Source organism: Rhipicephalus microplus, chromosome 3 (genome assembly GCF_043290135.1).
Source record: "Rhipicephalus microplus isolate Deutch F79 chromosome 3, USDA_Rmic, whole genome shotgun sequence".
Lineage (NCBI taxonomy): Eukaryota > Metazoa > Arthropoda > Arachnida > Ixodida > Ixodidae > Rhipicephalus > Rhipicephalus microplus.
Window position 1 is genome coordinate 110,146,854 of NC_134702.1, and position 15,607 is coordinate 110,162,460.

The 15,607-nt window shown below is 44.0% G+C and overlaps 2 protein-coding genes across 2 annotated transcripts in view; both read left to right on the forward strand.

The window, feature by feature from the left end:
- The window catches only part of LOC142802900 (neprilysin-4-like), a 49,833-nt gene extending 46,240 nt beyond the window's left edge, over positions 1-3,593 (forward strand). The window contains exons 12-14 of the mRNA XM_075887985.1: positions 1,719-1,781; positions 3,269-3,378; positions 3,428-3,593. Of these exons, the coding sequence (XP_075744100.1) occupies positions 1,719-1,781; positions 3,269-3,378; positions 3,428-3,593 (339 nt within the window). The remainder of the gene's footprint in view (positions 1-1,718; positions 1,782-3,268; positions 3,379-3,427) is intronic.
- A 636-nt stretch (positions 3,594-4,229) lies between these two features.
- On the forward strand, positions 4,230-15,444 carry LOC142802901 (uncharacterized). The gene is made up of 7 exons (XM_075887986.1): positions 4,230-4,309; positions 6,699-6,747; positions 9,034-9,101; positions 9,711-9,826; positions 11,916-11,984; positions 14,290-14,394; positions 15,376-15,444. Exons 2-7 carry the CDS (start codon positions 6,713-6,715, stop codon positions 15,442-15,444), a joined length of 462 nt encoding a protein of 153 aa, XP_075744101.1. The 5' UTR covers positions 4,230-4,309; positions 6,699-6,712.
- Positions 15,445-15,607: the final 163 nt, after the last annotated feature.

Consider the following 15,607-nt stretch of genomic DNA (forward strand, 5'->3'; position numbering starts at 1 on the left):
TGGTTTATTTTACTTTCTCAATGACTTGCTTTGGCCGCAAATAACACGCACACAAAGTAAAGGAAAACTGAATGACAAGCACAAGCAGCTTGTGATTGTCGTTGAGTGTTCACTTTGTGTGTGTGTGTGCGTGTTATTTGCTGCCCAACATGCCATTAAGCAAGTACCAACTAGGCCAAGAATCAGTATTATTTTACTTTCTTGGATATTCATTTATAGATATTTATACATATACAATGAATAACGACGGTCTTCTATGTTGACGTGTCCAGCAGAGAGTGTTCGTATATTTACTATCGCAATAAATAGCACTGCTGCGCACTGGAAGTAATAAGTTTCAAAACTATGCTGTCGTAACACAAAAAAGAAATGAGTTTAGTAACGCTGTACTAATTATGAGAGGCGCGACATCAAACAGTTGTGCATGGACTTTGCTCTTGTTGTACGTGTCCTGAGGTGAAAGAGAAGGAGTGGAGTTCAGTGACGCAGGCAAAACTTGTTTTGGGGGAAGAGAGGTGGGAAGAGAGGTGGGTCCTTCATCTGAAAGAAGCGCTGGGCATGCAGGTGCCTTCAATATTTTATGCTTTGTACAAACCATGGCAGAAAAGTTTTAAAGGAGAACCGGGGGGGGGGGGGAGCAAGTGCCTTGTGTGTCACCCCCTGGCTACGACACTGGTGGAGTTCAGACTGTAGCACGAATCACTATCTTAGGGCCTATGGTCAGGCATAAATTAATGCGCAAATATTTCTAGAACTCAGGAGTGTCCTGAACACTACCCAACAATATATTCCTAACTTGCCCTGTCATGAAGATGCGCTTGCAAAGACCGGTTTCGTAGCCCGGCATTGAAGGTAGGCTCACTCCGTACAGGAGAGCGCAATCGACGGCTTGCAAATGCAGTTATCTGCCAGCCTATCAATCAAGTCAGCCTAGAGTATTTCGCGCCTTGATTGACTTCGGCTGGTACTGTGCTGGTACTCTGCTGGCGACCTCTGCAAGTACGTGCATGTCCATTTTTCATGATTGTTCAATTGTGCGTACCAGCAAAGCACGGTTAAAACTGCAAATATTTGAAGCTTGATTTATTGATAGGCAGACAGAACACTGAATTCTGAAGCCTTAGATTGCCCTCTCTTCTAAAAAGTTAGCCTATATACGTTATAGATACGGCAGTTTTTAAACTGTCTATAGTGATGATAGTTCCAAACGACGTTACCTATATATGTGATTTTTTCGTCTCGAAATAAAGGTTTTGGCATGTTAGTGCCTGTCTGTGTCACACCTTCCTATGTTCCTGCTTTTTTTTTCTTGCGCTACAGGCTTCAGCATGCCTCTGAAAAATCTGCGTCCTGCCTAAACTCAACACCCAGAGTTTTACATACTATGAAACCGGCCTTTCGGAAGTCACGCGAAGAGTACTGCAGAACTTTGTGTCCTGAAATTACTTTATGTCTTGATTTACATGCGGGGTTTAACGTCCTAAAACCGCTATATGATTATGAGAGACGCCGTAGTGTAGGGATCTGGAAATTTTGGCCAGTTGGGGTTCTTTACTGCGCCCCCAAATCTGAGCACGCGGGCGTACAGCATTTTCGTCTCCATCGAAAAGGCAGTGGCCGCAGACGGTATTCGGTCACGCGACTTGCGGGTCGGCAGCCGAGTACCTAAGTCACTATATACATTACGCCTTCCATGTCGATCATTTTTTTTTTCGCAGGTTCAGAGCATGAATGTCTCCTTTGGTGACGGAACACATCCAGCTGCAGAGCGATTTGCCTCGGTAAGTGAAGAGCTAAGTACTGCAAGAAGTCCGAAAACTTTCAAACAGGACATTTGATTGATTCTGGCAACATACAAGGTGAGAAATTAGGAGGATGCTTAGCCATCACCTCTGAGTAGAATGCGATAGCTCCTGAATTCCTGGCTTAGTTTCGCGTCTCGGCTTACACCTCAACAGCAGCGCAAGGAGTGCAACGTCTGCGCCAGTTACATTGACCGTAACAGTTCTAGGATTCCCAATGGTAGCACACCTGGGAAGTGGCCACTGCACCATAATTCTTCCTTTAGCAAATTGGCGCAGTACGTACGTAATACACCCTCGTAAGACAACACGCGCACCTAGACAGTTCCTCACTTCGTTGGTTCCTTTTATGATGATATATAAATACGTCCGAGCACAGCGTAATGGCGGGGTGAGGGTGCTTTAGTTTACGCTGTGACCCATTCGTCACGCACTTGACATGTTCTACACATGGCGCGATTCTACGCTTCTGCCACGCAATATTACATGTGGTAATGACACCTCGCAATACCGAGCATTTACTTATTTATTTGTTTATTTTTTCGTGCATCTATCTCAAACTATAGGGTAAGGAAAACGCTAAATACCGGATGCTCAATGTTAAGCTTTATGGTTTTGTCAAAATTGAGCACTGGGAATATCACGAAAGCAACCTTTGTACATAACTGATGTATCCAGCGGGACACAGAGGGAGACAATCATGGTGGCTTTTAGTGGCATAATTAACTAAATTTTAATAATTAACTTTTGAATGACTGCAACAAGAGGACATATTTGCATTGAAAAGTTGAAGGCAGTCGCGTTTCTACACAGTTACACTTGGAAGAATGCTTCTATTATGTCTGCGCTTCAAGATTCATCGCGGAAAAGTTTAATTGTGCTTCGAAAATCGTGATATATAGACGTTTCTTCATGACGTCATTGTAGCGTGAATACGTGACGTCAAGTGATGACGTCATTACGTGAAATAGTCAGTCTGCCCCACTTTGAGAGGTGTCCGCCTCGGTGGAACAGTGGTTAGGACGCCTGGCTGCTGAACAGGAGGTTGCTGGTTCGATCCCGGCCGGGACGGTCGAATTTTAATGGAGGCTAAGTGGTAGAGGACCGCGGACTGTGTGATGTCATTGCATGCTAAATAATACCATATGATCGAAATTTCCGGACGCTGTCTCTCATAATCATATCATGGTTTTGTGACATAAAATTTCAGATATCATGCACTATTTCAGGTGCAGGGTAAAATTGTGCGCAATAAAGAAAGTTGTGTGAGATAATCTTGATCGCCACGTCGGGTATTTTCAAAACATCAGTTGTCAATACTGCAAGAATGTTCTGCGTCTTAGTCTTCTTTTTCTTCTGTTGTCTAGTGTTAGCGCTCATTACCATTGTGAATGGCATGTTGTGACTTGCCCAAGAGGCAACTTTGTTGGTCTAATTTAGTGGTAATGGCGGCGCTCTATACCCAGGGTCAGAGCCTTTGGGAGACAGACTTGTACGAAAACCTGCTCACGATCGCCCGTAGGAAAGCACAGGTGCTGCGAGCCACGATGCATGGTGACGAACCGGTAGCGTCCAGGTGAGAGCGACTTGCTGAAGTAGTCGCGAATCATGTTCGTCTTGCACAGTTCCGGCCATGTTTGTGTAGAACGCACGATGAATCTGCGGATCATGAAGGCCCAGCTGAGGTGTCTGCGCAAGCGAGATGCACCGTTCCTCTGTTGTCGGTTAATGCCTAAGAATGTATGTACGATCCACCACGGTGGAGCAGGAATTAAGAGGCTCGGCTGCTGACCGGATGGTCGCTGGTTCGATGCCGGCCGTGGCGGTCGCAATGCGGTAAAGGCGAAATGGTAGAGGCCCGTGTCTTGTGAATGCCAGTGCACGTGCACGGTAAAGAACAGAACAACAGATTGTCGAAATTTCCGGAGCCCTCCAGTAAGATGTCTCTAATAATCATATCGTGGTTTTAAGACGTGAAACCCCAGCCATTATTGATGCGAAGCGACACACCTAAACGAATGTATTGTTGAAACCGAAGCTCATACTTGGGAAGCCTTGCGCAACGAGGCAAGTCTGCCAATCGTAAAAGCAATTCTACGCGCTTACCATCGTCAAAGCAGCGCACGTTCGTTTCCCTGGTTTTAGACAGAACACTTACTCATTCTGAAAACTTTGGGTGGGTATCCCGAGGTCGGTGCTCGAAAAAAGTATCACTTTTGTCAAAAATATTTTCGTTCAGTATACAAACTATTATCATTAGGACCAAGAGCACTACCGCGTTAAACAGAAACAAGCAGGTATGAGACTTTCCGCAGTGGAATGGCATGTTCGACGTGGTTTATGAATGGAGCTTAAGCTCCTTGGCTGTAGCCGACTGTAGTACAACACTCACCGAACTGATATATGCACCACCTAAAGTGATTGATCAGCTGCTTATGATGCATTGTACAGGGTCGTCAACCACATCGGGGTGGCACCCGTCTACGATCCCGTTAAGAACACACTATGTAAGTGGCGTCTTGCAGTTGACTTTGCACGTGCATCTAGCAGAGTGATGAAGTGGGCTAGTTGGTGGTGGTTCACGATTTCTTGTTGCGCTGCGGAGACGAGGACGAGACAGACATTACGGGGAAGGTGGTGCGCACAACCTGCACAGCCGTCTCAGTCTAGTTCTTGTTTCGTCGTCCGCAGCACAACAAGAAGTCGTGTAAGTTCGTTAATAGTCTTACATGTGCGATACATATCTTTCGTTTTAGGCTGTGCTTTTGCATTGTGGTTCTGTTCTCGCTTAGCTGTACTTCGTGCATGTGAGTTAAGAATTGCGATTGCACAAAGAGGCAGAAGTATTTTGAGAACCCGTTTGCGGTGTAGTTTTACTTTTAAGCTTCTAAGGCTGTTCGAAACGTAATCAAATACCTTCACCCCAAAAAGACAGTTTTTCCATCATCCACCTAAGCCAATGAGGCATGCTTGTGTCCTAAAAAACAGCCCTACCGACTCTTTCTATTTGTATTTCATTTCAGCAGCGCGGATTTCTTGTTTAAGGGGCTTTGGCCTGAAGTTACGCACGCATAGCAATAAATACATTTGATCCCGCTTGATATCTATACTTTTTGTCGCATAACTATCTGCACAACCAGCTTCGGCGGTCTAATGGTTTTGATGCTCTACTGAGCTGCAGGTCGTGTCATTGAAACCCGGTCGCAACGGCTGCGTTTTCGATTGAGGAAAGAATTCTTGAGGCCCACGTACCTAGATTTCGGTGCAGAATAAATAAACTCAGCTGGTCGGAATTTTCTTGTCTCTCATGATCATATCTTGGTTTTCGGACGTTAAATGCCTCCACTTAATATTACTTTTGCTAAGGTGCCAGCGTTCTGTTATCCAATCCCGCTGACTATAGAAGTCAAAGATACTAAGGAAGGTGAAGTTGTCGGCAGGATTCGTATTTCGTTGAAAACTTTAAATTTATTGCTACAAGCGACCACCACACAAAACTCGAAAATAGGACCACATGACACATGTACTCTTATTCCGTATTATTCAGTAATGCATTCTTCCTTTCCGCTACCAATATTTCATTGAAGGGTTTGAAGCAGTGGCTGTAAGTCACGGAGATGTCGAGGTCTACTTCCTTCAGTAAAAAAGTGGTGGCCGGTAAATTTACCAGACATGCAGCGTGGAAACTGGTTGCTTTTATTCCTCGCTAGTCATGTATGGCCATACTGAAGTAGCACGTCAGATCGACCTCAACAGCTAATTATTAAGCAGCGCGGTTTAGAGCCAGATCCAGCCTGTTTATAGCTATGCTTGCTCGTAAAATATGCAAACCTAGAAGTGTTGTATTTGCATCCCTATGTCATACAAAACTGCATCAAATGCTTTAAAGCCACCCCACGGAAAAGGGAAGGCATAAGTCAATCTCGGAGCAATGTACTAATGTTCGGCGGTGAAATGTATCAAGGAATCACTAGGAGATACTTCATGGAACAGTGTGTGCCTCGTAAGAAAAACGTTTTACTGTTTAAGGATGTGTATTGCGGACCACCGAAAATGCCATCATGGACACTGTGGGGTCACCGGACAGCCAACTTAGAACCACTGTCTTAAGAAGCAATGTTGATCCAGGTTGCATACCATAAATGTACCAGCAGCTGCAAACGCGGCTACGTGTTTGTACTACTAAGAACCATCTCGCACGATACGATCACTGCTTCACCAGCAGAAACGTGTGCAAACGTAAATATAAGCGAAACAATGGAAGCTTAAGGGCACTGTGACAGGTTCGTCTAATTACGGGTGAGGTCTGTTGAATTCAGGCTCCCAAATCATTTCTTAACAAAGGCACTAGCTCAATCGTCAATTGCTCCGTTACTATCATTGTCATAAAGCAAAGATAACGGAGACGACTGTGATGGCGATAAGAAGAACACAACGGCCACACCTCTGGGCTCTGTCTGTCAGCAATGTGTATTTTTTGAACAAGTTCACAATAGCTTTGTGCCCGCGAAATTGGTGCAGGATCTGATAAACAACGTTCCAGGAGCCTAAAATAGAGCCGCATAATCCGCTGATTTGAAACACTCTTCCAGTTTTGCAGCGAAGATAGGCATCTAGTAATTCAAAATACATGGCAATGTTTACTTCACTTGGCTTGTATTCGTAACAACAGTTACACGTATATTCGTAAGTACAACTTAGAGTAGACATCTGTTATGCAGTACTACTCTTTTAGCACATAAGTGCGTATCTGTTCGCCGTGTGCAGTCACATTGACACTGAAAGCTCGCACATGTGATACTATATTTTGGGGGCTACATTTTCACTCGAAAGTATAAAATGATTACTGTTTCGCGTCATTCATGCTGAATTGAAATAACTTATTTCTTGTTCCAGTTGTTCCATACGGAATGCTCGTAATCCCATTGTTCACTGACGCTATTCCGTAAGTTTGTTTTTATATGGTTTCATACCATTTCATTAATTTTTTGGCATGAAAAATAAGGATAAGAGTAAAGGGATTATGTAAGTACGTTGTAACGTGTGTGTGCAGGCGAGCGAACTTGATTGTAATGAACTCTTCAAGGGTTACAGATGCCACTATAGTTGACAAATGAGAACTATCTGAGACTGAGAAAATCTGATCAAGAGTCACCTTTCAAATTCTCTAACATTTAGTCATCGCTACGCTAATGTCGCAGTAAATGACAGTGAAATTTCCCACCGCCAGGAGAATCTTTCCTTGTTGCTATCTCATAGGTAAATATTTCACTTCAGCCTAAATGAAATCACACATAATTGAATTGAAGACATTGTTCTCTATAAAGAAAGCGGCAGAATCCCAATAAAGAAGGGTGTGGACAGGGAGAAAATCTTCCCAAATGCTATTCACGGCGTGTGTACAGGAGATTTCCGGGGCCCTAGGTCTGGAAGAGTCAGGGATAAGAATTAATGGAGAGTATCTTAGTAACCTGCGATTTGCTGATGACATTAAATTGATGAGTGACTCAGTGGACAAATTACAGCTCATTATTACTTAACTGAACACGGAAAGCAGAAGTGTAGTTCTGAAAATAATATGCATAAAACTTAAGTACTGCAGAGTGCTACAGTCTCGGCAGAAAACAGCGCTCTGCGATAGGTGGAGAGACGCTGGAAGTTGTAAGGAATATGTCTACTTGGGACAGATAGTAGCCGCGGAGCCGATCCGTGAGAGTGAAATAACTAGAATAAAGATAGGGTTGATCACATTCGACAAGCATTTTCAAATTATGAATGGTAAGCTACCACTAACCCTCAAGAGGAAGATACATGACAGCTTCATCTTGCCGGTACTTACCTACGGAGCAGAAAGCTGGAGGCTTACAAAGAGTACTCGGATAAATCCAGCTAAAATTAAGGATGACGCAGCAAGCTATGGAAAGGAAAACGATAGGTGTAGCCTCAAGAGACAAGAACAGAGCAGAGTTGGCCAGGGAAGAAACCGAGGTTAAGGATATCGTATAGCTGAAATCTAAAAGAAGAAATGAACATGGGCTGTACACGTACCGCATTGGCAGGACAACTGCTGGTCACTATGGATAACTGAAGGGGATCGCAGATAAGGCAAACGCATGAATTGGAGACATATATTCAGGTGGGCCGATGAGATTAAAAAGTTCGCAGGTATAACGTGGCGCCCCGCCGCGGCGGTCTAGTGGCTAAGGTACTCGGCTGCTGACCCGCAGGGCGCGGGTTCGAATCCCGGCTGTGGCGGCTGCATTTCCGATGGAGGCGGAAATGTTGTAGGCCCGTGTACTCAGATTTGGGTGCACGTTAAAGAACCCCAGGTGGTCTAAATTTCCGGAGCCCTCCACTACGGCGTCTCTCATAATCATATAGTGGTTTTGGGACGTTAAACCCCACATATCAATCAATCAGGTATAACGTGGTAGCCGAAAACACAAGACCGGGCTAATTGACGGATTATGGGAAAGGCCTTTGCCCTCCAGTGGGCATAGTAAGACTGATGATGATAGCTATAAATGTAGTAGACGTGTGATTAGGTTACCTTGAGGCAAAGCAGAACAACTAGCACGCGTTAATTTTCTGGAGGTGGGGAAGAGAAGTTATGAATATTTGTTCTATGTGTTCTTGCTGTTTTTTTTTTATTTCCAACTGCATACAAGGTTGCGTCGCAACAGTAAGCTGCTTGCAGTCGAATTCTGTTTAGTTCTAGCCCTTTCAATATGATGTGCTGATGCGAAGTGACAGGTCTTTCACGTTTATTGGTTTATCTATCGCAACGGTGTGTCAGAAAAACTGCCATTTTCTTGAACTTTATACAAAGCAGTCTCTTGAAGTCTGCGGATTGCAGGTGATTAATTGAAATACACCGATTGTGCCGTGGTACAATCCCTTACTGAACAAATTTTATAGCAGCTAGATAAGAAAAAAAAAAGTCTCATTTCAATGTTTTGCGAGTTTCATGTGAAAGTAAGGGCCATTTTATTACGCTTAAAGATATGGACACACCGTACGCTTGTATTACCGCTTTCTTGTTGGATGAAATGAAAACGCGGAAAGTTGCTTCAGTCACAGAATCACAAATTACAGCATTTACCAGCGCTAGACAAGCAGACTGATGTCGGGCTTTCGGCGTAGCTATTTATTAATTCGTCTACACAAACATGCCAGTTCAGTGTGCACTTGATTTGTATACTACTGATTTTATCGTGTATCTTCTTGACAGGAGTGTTCATTTCTCAAATTCTGGATTTGTGCTTGCCAAGGAAATGCTACAGGCATTCTTGGGATCCGGTAAGGATCGTCTGAGCTTCCTGGGAACTTGAACTCAAATTGAGGAAAATCACGAATGATCTATCGTAGTAAAAATACATTTAACGGTTCGCCATATGGTGTTAATAGAGAACTGAAGCTCAGATGCATCGGATATTCAAACAGTTCTCACGACAAGTAAAAATTGTCTTAGCATGACCAGAATATGCAGAGACTTACAAACTTATGCTAGACAAATAAAGGGTAGATGCGCATAGTTATCATCAGAAGAACGGAAATTTAGTTTCACACCTAATACATGCTTTTAGCTGAGTTATGCGTAAAAAAAAAAAAAAAACACGCAGACACACTGCTCGAACACCACTCCCATAACGACGCTTTTTCTAGTGCTTTAAATAGTTGTATCCTACGCTTATCTGCGGTAACTAGTGACACTTGTGTTACCTAAACTTTCGTATGCATCATTGTGTGATTCACGTATATAACTTTACATCAATCGAAACGAAAAAAAAATATTCCATGGCATTGTTCTTTTATATGAAAATTTATTTTGATTTTGCTACACTCGTATGAAAAGGCATAGGGACTGATCTTTAACTCTTGATCCGCGTATTTGTGCAATACTTTCAGGGCAATACTTTCACGAGGACGGCTTCAAGAACTACTCATGGTGGTCCTTATTCACAGCAACGAACTACGAAGCAAACAAGCGATGCATGGAGTTTCTTCTTAAAGAAAACTCATTTGTAAGCACCCAGTTAATCTGAACACTGCACGGTCTTGCTCTGGTTTGCATTGCAGTCATATTACGAGTTCTCGCAATGCATAAGTGTGAGAAGAATATTCGTAAATTCCAGCCCCAATCGAAATAAATGCTGCAGCGGCCTCAGTGGTTCATCTTATAGCTGTTACTAAGCAGTATATAGATAAAGAGAAAACAGACGAATTGAAAGAACAAACATAGATTGAGAACAGCAGTGTAGTAAATGCATCAGACAATCCCCAGGACTGTCCTCTATTCCAAAACTAAAAAAGCTCATGGCCTTGGGCGTTCACAACACATTAAGGAAAATTGTCCAAGCTCAAGATGTAGCTCAACTAGCCAGACTATCTTCCACATAGGCAGGCAGACAATATTTAGCTCACCCGAACCTCACGTGCTCTTTTTCTACCCAACGAAAATACAGCCTGTCCCACTCGATTAGGGACCGCATTCGAATACCTCCACTCACACGTAACAAGCACCAGGACGACAACCAGAGTCGTTGTAGAGCACGCAGCGCCGTGCTACTGAAAACCACAGCCGCTGTGCCCCACACTGTCGCCTTTGTAGACGCCGCAAAATACTCCAACTATAAGCATTATGTAGCAGCTGTAACTTTGCTACGAGGAGAACTGCTCACAGCACTTTAGCTACTAAACTCGGACCCTGACCACGCAGAACAAGTAGCAATCGCTTTAGAAACGGCGAACCCAACCCGCCCTACAATTTACACCGATTCTGAACCGCGGCCCAAGCCTTCCATGTGGGCTCAGTCTGTAAAGGTGGATTCACACGAGGGAACGGAGGAGGAATTTTAGCAGCGGACGGCACATCACGTGACGTGTGGTGTCATCGAAACGTGCCGTCCACACTCGATCCACTCTCCTCCGCTTGCGGCACAGATGAGATGTGTCGCCGCTATTTCGATCCCTCCGTTTGACAGTCGTCTGCTCTCGATCGAGAGGATTGAGCGTCAAATCGGTCAACATTAGTCGGATTGGCGTGGCTGGGAAGCTGGCAGCCGACTTAAAAGCCACGTGTTTTATACTGGGTGACAACTTTTCTTGGCACTGAAGGGAAAGCTACGGAGGCGGAGCTTCTGCACATGTAGCACTACGCGAAGTAGTCCGTTTTGGCGCGCGTCTCGTAACGCTGTGGAAAGTGACGGGCGTGCACCGTCAGCGTTTCATGTAGACGCAGACGCCGTTTAGCGTTTGAGGTGCTCGTGAAAAGGCTGACTTTGCTCGTGAAAAGGCACCCTCGACGCAAATAACCGCAAGCACTATCCTTCCGTCTCCAACAAACTGGAGCATATCCCTCACCGGCAGCTTATGCGAGATTCATGAGCGAACCAAGGCCGGGTGCACCCGATGCAGAATCTCGCGATGTAAATTACAACATATGCCGTGGCGATGCCCCGAGTTGCGCACAGACGACGGGTCTCCAATCACAGAAAGGGATTGGGATGCTCTCCTCACAAGTCTCCACGATCAATCAATCAATCAATCAATCAATCTCTATCTATCTATCTATCTATCTATCTATCTATTTATCTATCTATCTATCTATCTATCTATCTATCTATCTATCTATCTATCTATCTATCTAGTTCACTTAACTATAAACATAAATATAAGCAATATACAGAAATAGCCGATTTGTCCTAACACTTGCCAAATTTAGATTTTTGGTGTGATTTAGAGATAAAGCAACCACTGATATAATATAGTATTGAAAGGCAAAGGAAGAAGCGTTGAATTATTTGACACTATTGTTCGCCCTATCCTGTGGATGTTTGGAACAGTTATCACACCACGTATGCACTTACTGGAGCTTGTTGAAGCATCATACGATCTCTTCCCTTTCAGAGAACCTTTTTGATGCACAGAGGGAATGTGTTCGACCTTGACGGGGAGGCAAATTTATGGGTGGTCATTGCCAAGCTTGTACGTGCATTTGAAAATTGCCGCATGCTGTAGTGCACTTTTGATAAGGCGTTTAGGCTATTGCATAGCTATCGGTGAAAGTGTGCGAGGCACTGGTATCGCTAGAAGCCCTCGTTGTCATTTCAGTACACCCCTACAGAAGACGAGATGACCGACCTTCTGTGGAGTGGTGCTGCACTTCACGTTGCGCACAAGGTTAGTCAGTATTTCTTAAGCGCTGGCCTGCTGCGTTGGAAGACGTTGAGAATAAATTCATTAGAAAGAAAATTCAAGTTTAACATATCTAGGACACGAAATAGAAAAGTACCAATCATTTATCCTTCCATGGGCTTATTTCGTTACAATGAGCCGGTTCTATCATGCGTTGACACAAGCGGCACACTGCTTTAACAGAGTAGTACTCCGCTTAAAGAGGTTCTGCCACGCATTTCCAAGCAATAATCGAGTGGCTTATACCGTGCTGAAGAACGGACGCGTCCTATTCTATCGTGGGTTCGTTGACAGAGAAGAATTCGGGGTGGGATTTCTTAAACATAAGAATAATATCGCTGGCAACATAGAGGAGTACTACAGCATCACTGAGAAGGTGGTTACTTGCAAGTATAACTTTTTTAACAAAATGTCGAAGTAGAAAACGGTGCGGACGTACGCGCATACTTCGAGTCATGATTATCATTTGGTTGAATGCCTCAATAAAGACGTAGAGTCAGTTAATAATAAAGTAAAGGCACAGTATACTACACGTTCTGGTAGCGAACTTTAATGCCAAAGTAGGCAAGACACCGACCGGAGACCATGCAATGATGAATTATGGCATCGGCTTGACACGTGCTAGAGGGGCGTTTTTAGCAGAGGTCGCAGAACGTGAAATTATACGTATCTTGATAATACGGGTAACCGTAAGTGGACGTGGCGAAGTCCTAATCACGAAACTAAAAATAGAACACTTCATTCTGATGCTCAAATCAGCCAATGGCCGCGGGCTTCTGTTTAGGCGCAGAGATTTGGATTTATGGCATCATTTTTTGAGACAATTGGAAAAATTTCTAGCCTACTTTGATAATGAATTGGCAATTTTAGGCCACCAGCTCCGTAATAATGTTTAATCAGCGTGTTCTCGGGAGCTGCGGCTACTGATTAGACACGTTTTCTGAACATTCTAAACAGGTGTTTTAGAGCCCATCTAATGTCGCTTCGGCCGCTTATTATGTGATGTGTGTCATTGTAGTGATCTGGTGCCCGAAAGCTGCGTGTAAATGGCTCTTATATTCTAGAACAATAGATATAAAACATACCTTCATTTAAAGTCGTATCATCGAATGCGTGTTCATACAGTTTCGCGCAATACTCTTATGCCTCAAAAAAAAAAAACGTATGCGTGATAGAGAAGTCATGCTCTGTAGCATCTTTGCATATGACCTTTACTGTAAACATCTGCGAATCTTTACAGCTTGTTTTGGTGGTCAACATGTGATTTTTACGTACTAGTTCGTTTGGTCAGAAGAAGTGCTTCGAAAAATATGAAGATACGAAATGTAGCTTAACAGTGGTGCTGGGAAATATGACGGTGGCGCGCCGCGTCGGTCTAGTGGCTAAGGTATGGGCTGCTGACCCGCAGGTCACGGAATTGAAACCCGGTTGCGGCGGCTGAATTTTCTATAAAGGCCAAAATGCTGTAGGCCCGTGTGCTCAGATTTAGGTGCACGTAAAAGAACCTCAGGTGGTCGAAGTTTCCAGAGCCCTACACTACGGCGTCTCTCATAATCATATATGGTCGTTTTGGGACGTTAAACCGCACTTATCAATCACTCAAAATATGACGATGGTGATGTACAACCACCTACGATGCGCCACATTTCTCAAAACATTTTGTTGTCATCTAAAACACGTGCGTATATCCGTACCTCTAGAGTAACTCTACAGCCTATGATGAAGCATCGTCACGTATATTACGCACAAAGTAACTATATTTCTGACAGAAATTATTGCACGTTACTCCCACTGAAAGCATAGTTCCTTTGAGCGAACCCCTGGCTCAACGAAAATTCAACCTTATCGCATATAAAGATGCCTTTGCCCAGAATGCCCAGTCTCGATAGGCACTAGGCATACAAAGCAAAGCGTGCTGTCGGCGTCGAAAACTTTGAAAATACTCAGTTTCAAATAACTTTGAAATTCCCAGCAATGTGTGTCTCAGTAGTACCACTGTTTAGCCTGTTTTAGAACAGGGTGGAAATCTATATGCAAGGCTGTCTGCGACAGCAGCGGCAAGGTTCAGATTTTCCTGTGTCTCGCGGTCTGACTTTTGATGCTGACCGCACATGATCGTGGGAGGAGTGAATTACCGATCTGACCTGGGGAAGCCAGCTACTGACTTTTGGTCAGGCCCTGTGAGTCACTACAGCTTTAAACATGGTTCCAGAAAAGGTAGTCTACATACTGCATTCGTTTACCAAAGTTCTGTACTGAGAGCGGAGTCTAACGCACCGCTTGTTTGCAGGCATTTCGCATCTTCTTGGGCCAGTACGCTGAGTGGCTGCAGAAGATTGCCGCTTCCAAGACTCTGTACACGCAGTCGCAGCTCTTCTTCCTCGGATTTGTTGCGGCGAGTACTTATTTCTTAGTACATTAGAAAGTTTCAGCCCACACCTGCGCTCCGTGTGGCAGACATGGGGTATGCTTCAATGAGTTTTGATCCTATAGTGTGGTAAAATGAAAAAAATTATTAATTCCCGTGTAACTTCATCTTGCGCTTGAACTGTCGAAGCGATGAAAAAATATTGAGTTATGGTTCAAAGATCACCGTTTCGCTATGGTTAATTTACTTGCAGAATACAAATATACCGTATACTGTTCGTGAACCGGATCGCTTTAGTGCATTGGTTTATGAAACAGTTCCGCTGAAATATTCTGTTCGGGTTGTGAGTAAATTCGAGCCGTTTAAAGACTAAAACAGTGCTCGATATCTACATATATGTATTCAGGATTTAGGGAAATAAACTACACCAGGCACACTACTGATAAGCGCACAAGCAGCCGCCGCTTTGGTCACGCTGTTGGGCTGTTGAAGGCACGCGTCCTACCCTGGCCTCGGCGGTTGCATTTTGAAGGCCCCAAAATCCTAACCCTATATTCTAGAACGTTTCTTCTATCGACGCTTCACCTTCACTTGGACAAGTCGATGGAAGCGTCATCTCTAAAAACGGCAAGTCGCTGCATATCAGGAATAACCTGCTGCTATTTTTGAGTAGCGCAGCGTCATTTTCAGCCGAGCAGTGGCGCACTGCTCAACTCCGTCAAGTGAAGGGTGGAAGTCGAGTCGACGAGCGTTTGTGAATACGGGGGTAAATGTCGATAAAGAATCCAAGATAAACGGGTAGCATTATGAACACAGACACTTTTTTCTGGCAGCAGTTTTCATATGGTTACGGAAAACCGAACCGTGCCGACTGAAGGAGGCTTGAAGTATAACATAACTGTTAAGATTTAGCATCTCAAAACCACGATGTTATTGTAAGATACTGGAGGGCTCGGAAATTCCGACCACTTGCAGATTTTTAACGTGTATCTAAGTCTGTGTACACAGACCTCAAACATTTTTGCCTACAAAGAAAATCTGGGCGCCGTGGCTGGCGTTCGATCACGGGACGTGTAGGTCAACATTTAAGCACCACAACCATTATACACCGCGGTGGGTGACACTTGAAGGCCGAGCTAAACAATCGTGTTTCATTCTTTGAGGAGAAACCTAAGCGTCCTCCGATTTATTTTCTTTTACAAAAATTAAGTTGCTGACGATTTTGGCATACCAGGCCGTA

Bases quoted from the DNA above. Each gene is read 5' to 3' on its own strand.
- LOC142802901 (XM_075887986.1), top strand. From the start codon at position 6,713: ATGCTCGTAATCCCATTGTTCACTGACGCTATTCC. The intron at 6,748-9,033 runs GTAAGTTTGTTT...TCTTCTTGACAG, and splicing joins TTGTTCACTGACGCTATTCC to GAGTGTTCATTTCTCAAATT. The intron at 14,395-15,375 runs GCGAGTACTTAT...CTGTGTACACAG, and splicing joins TCTTCCTCGGATTTGTTGCG to ACCTCAAACATTTTTGCCTA.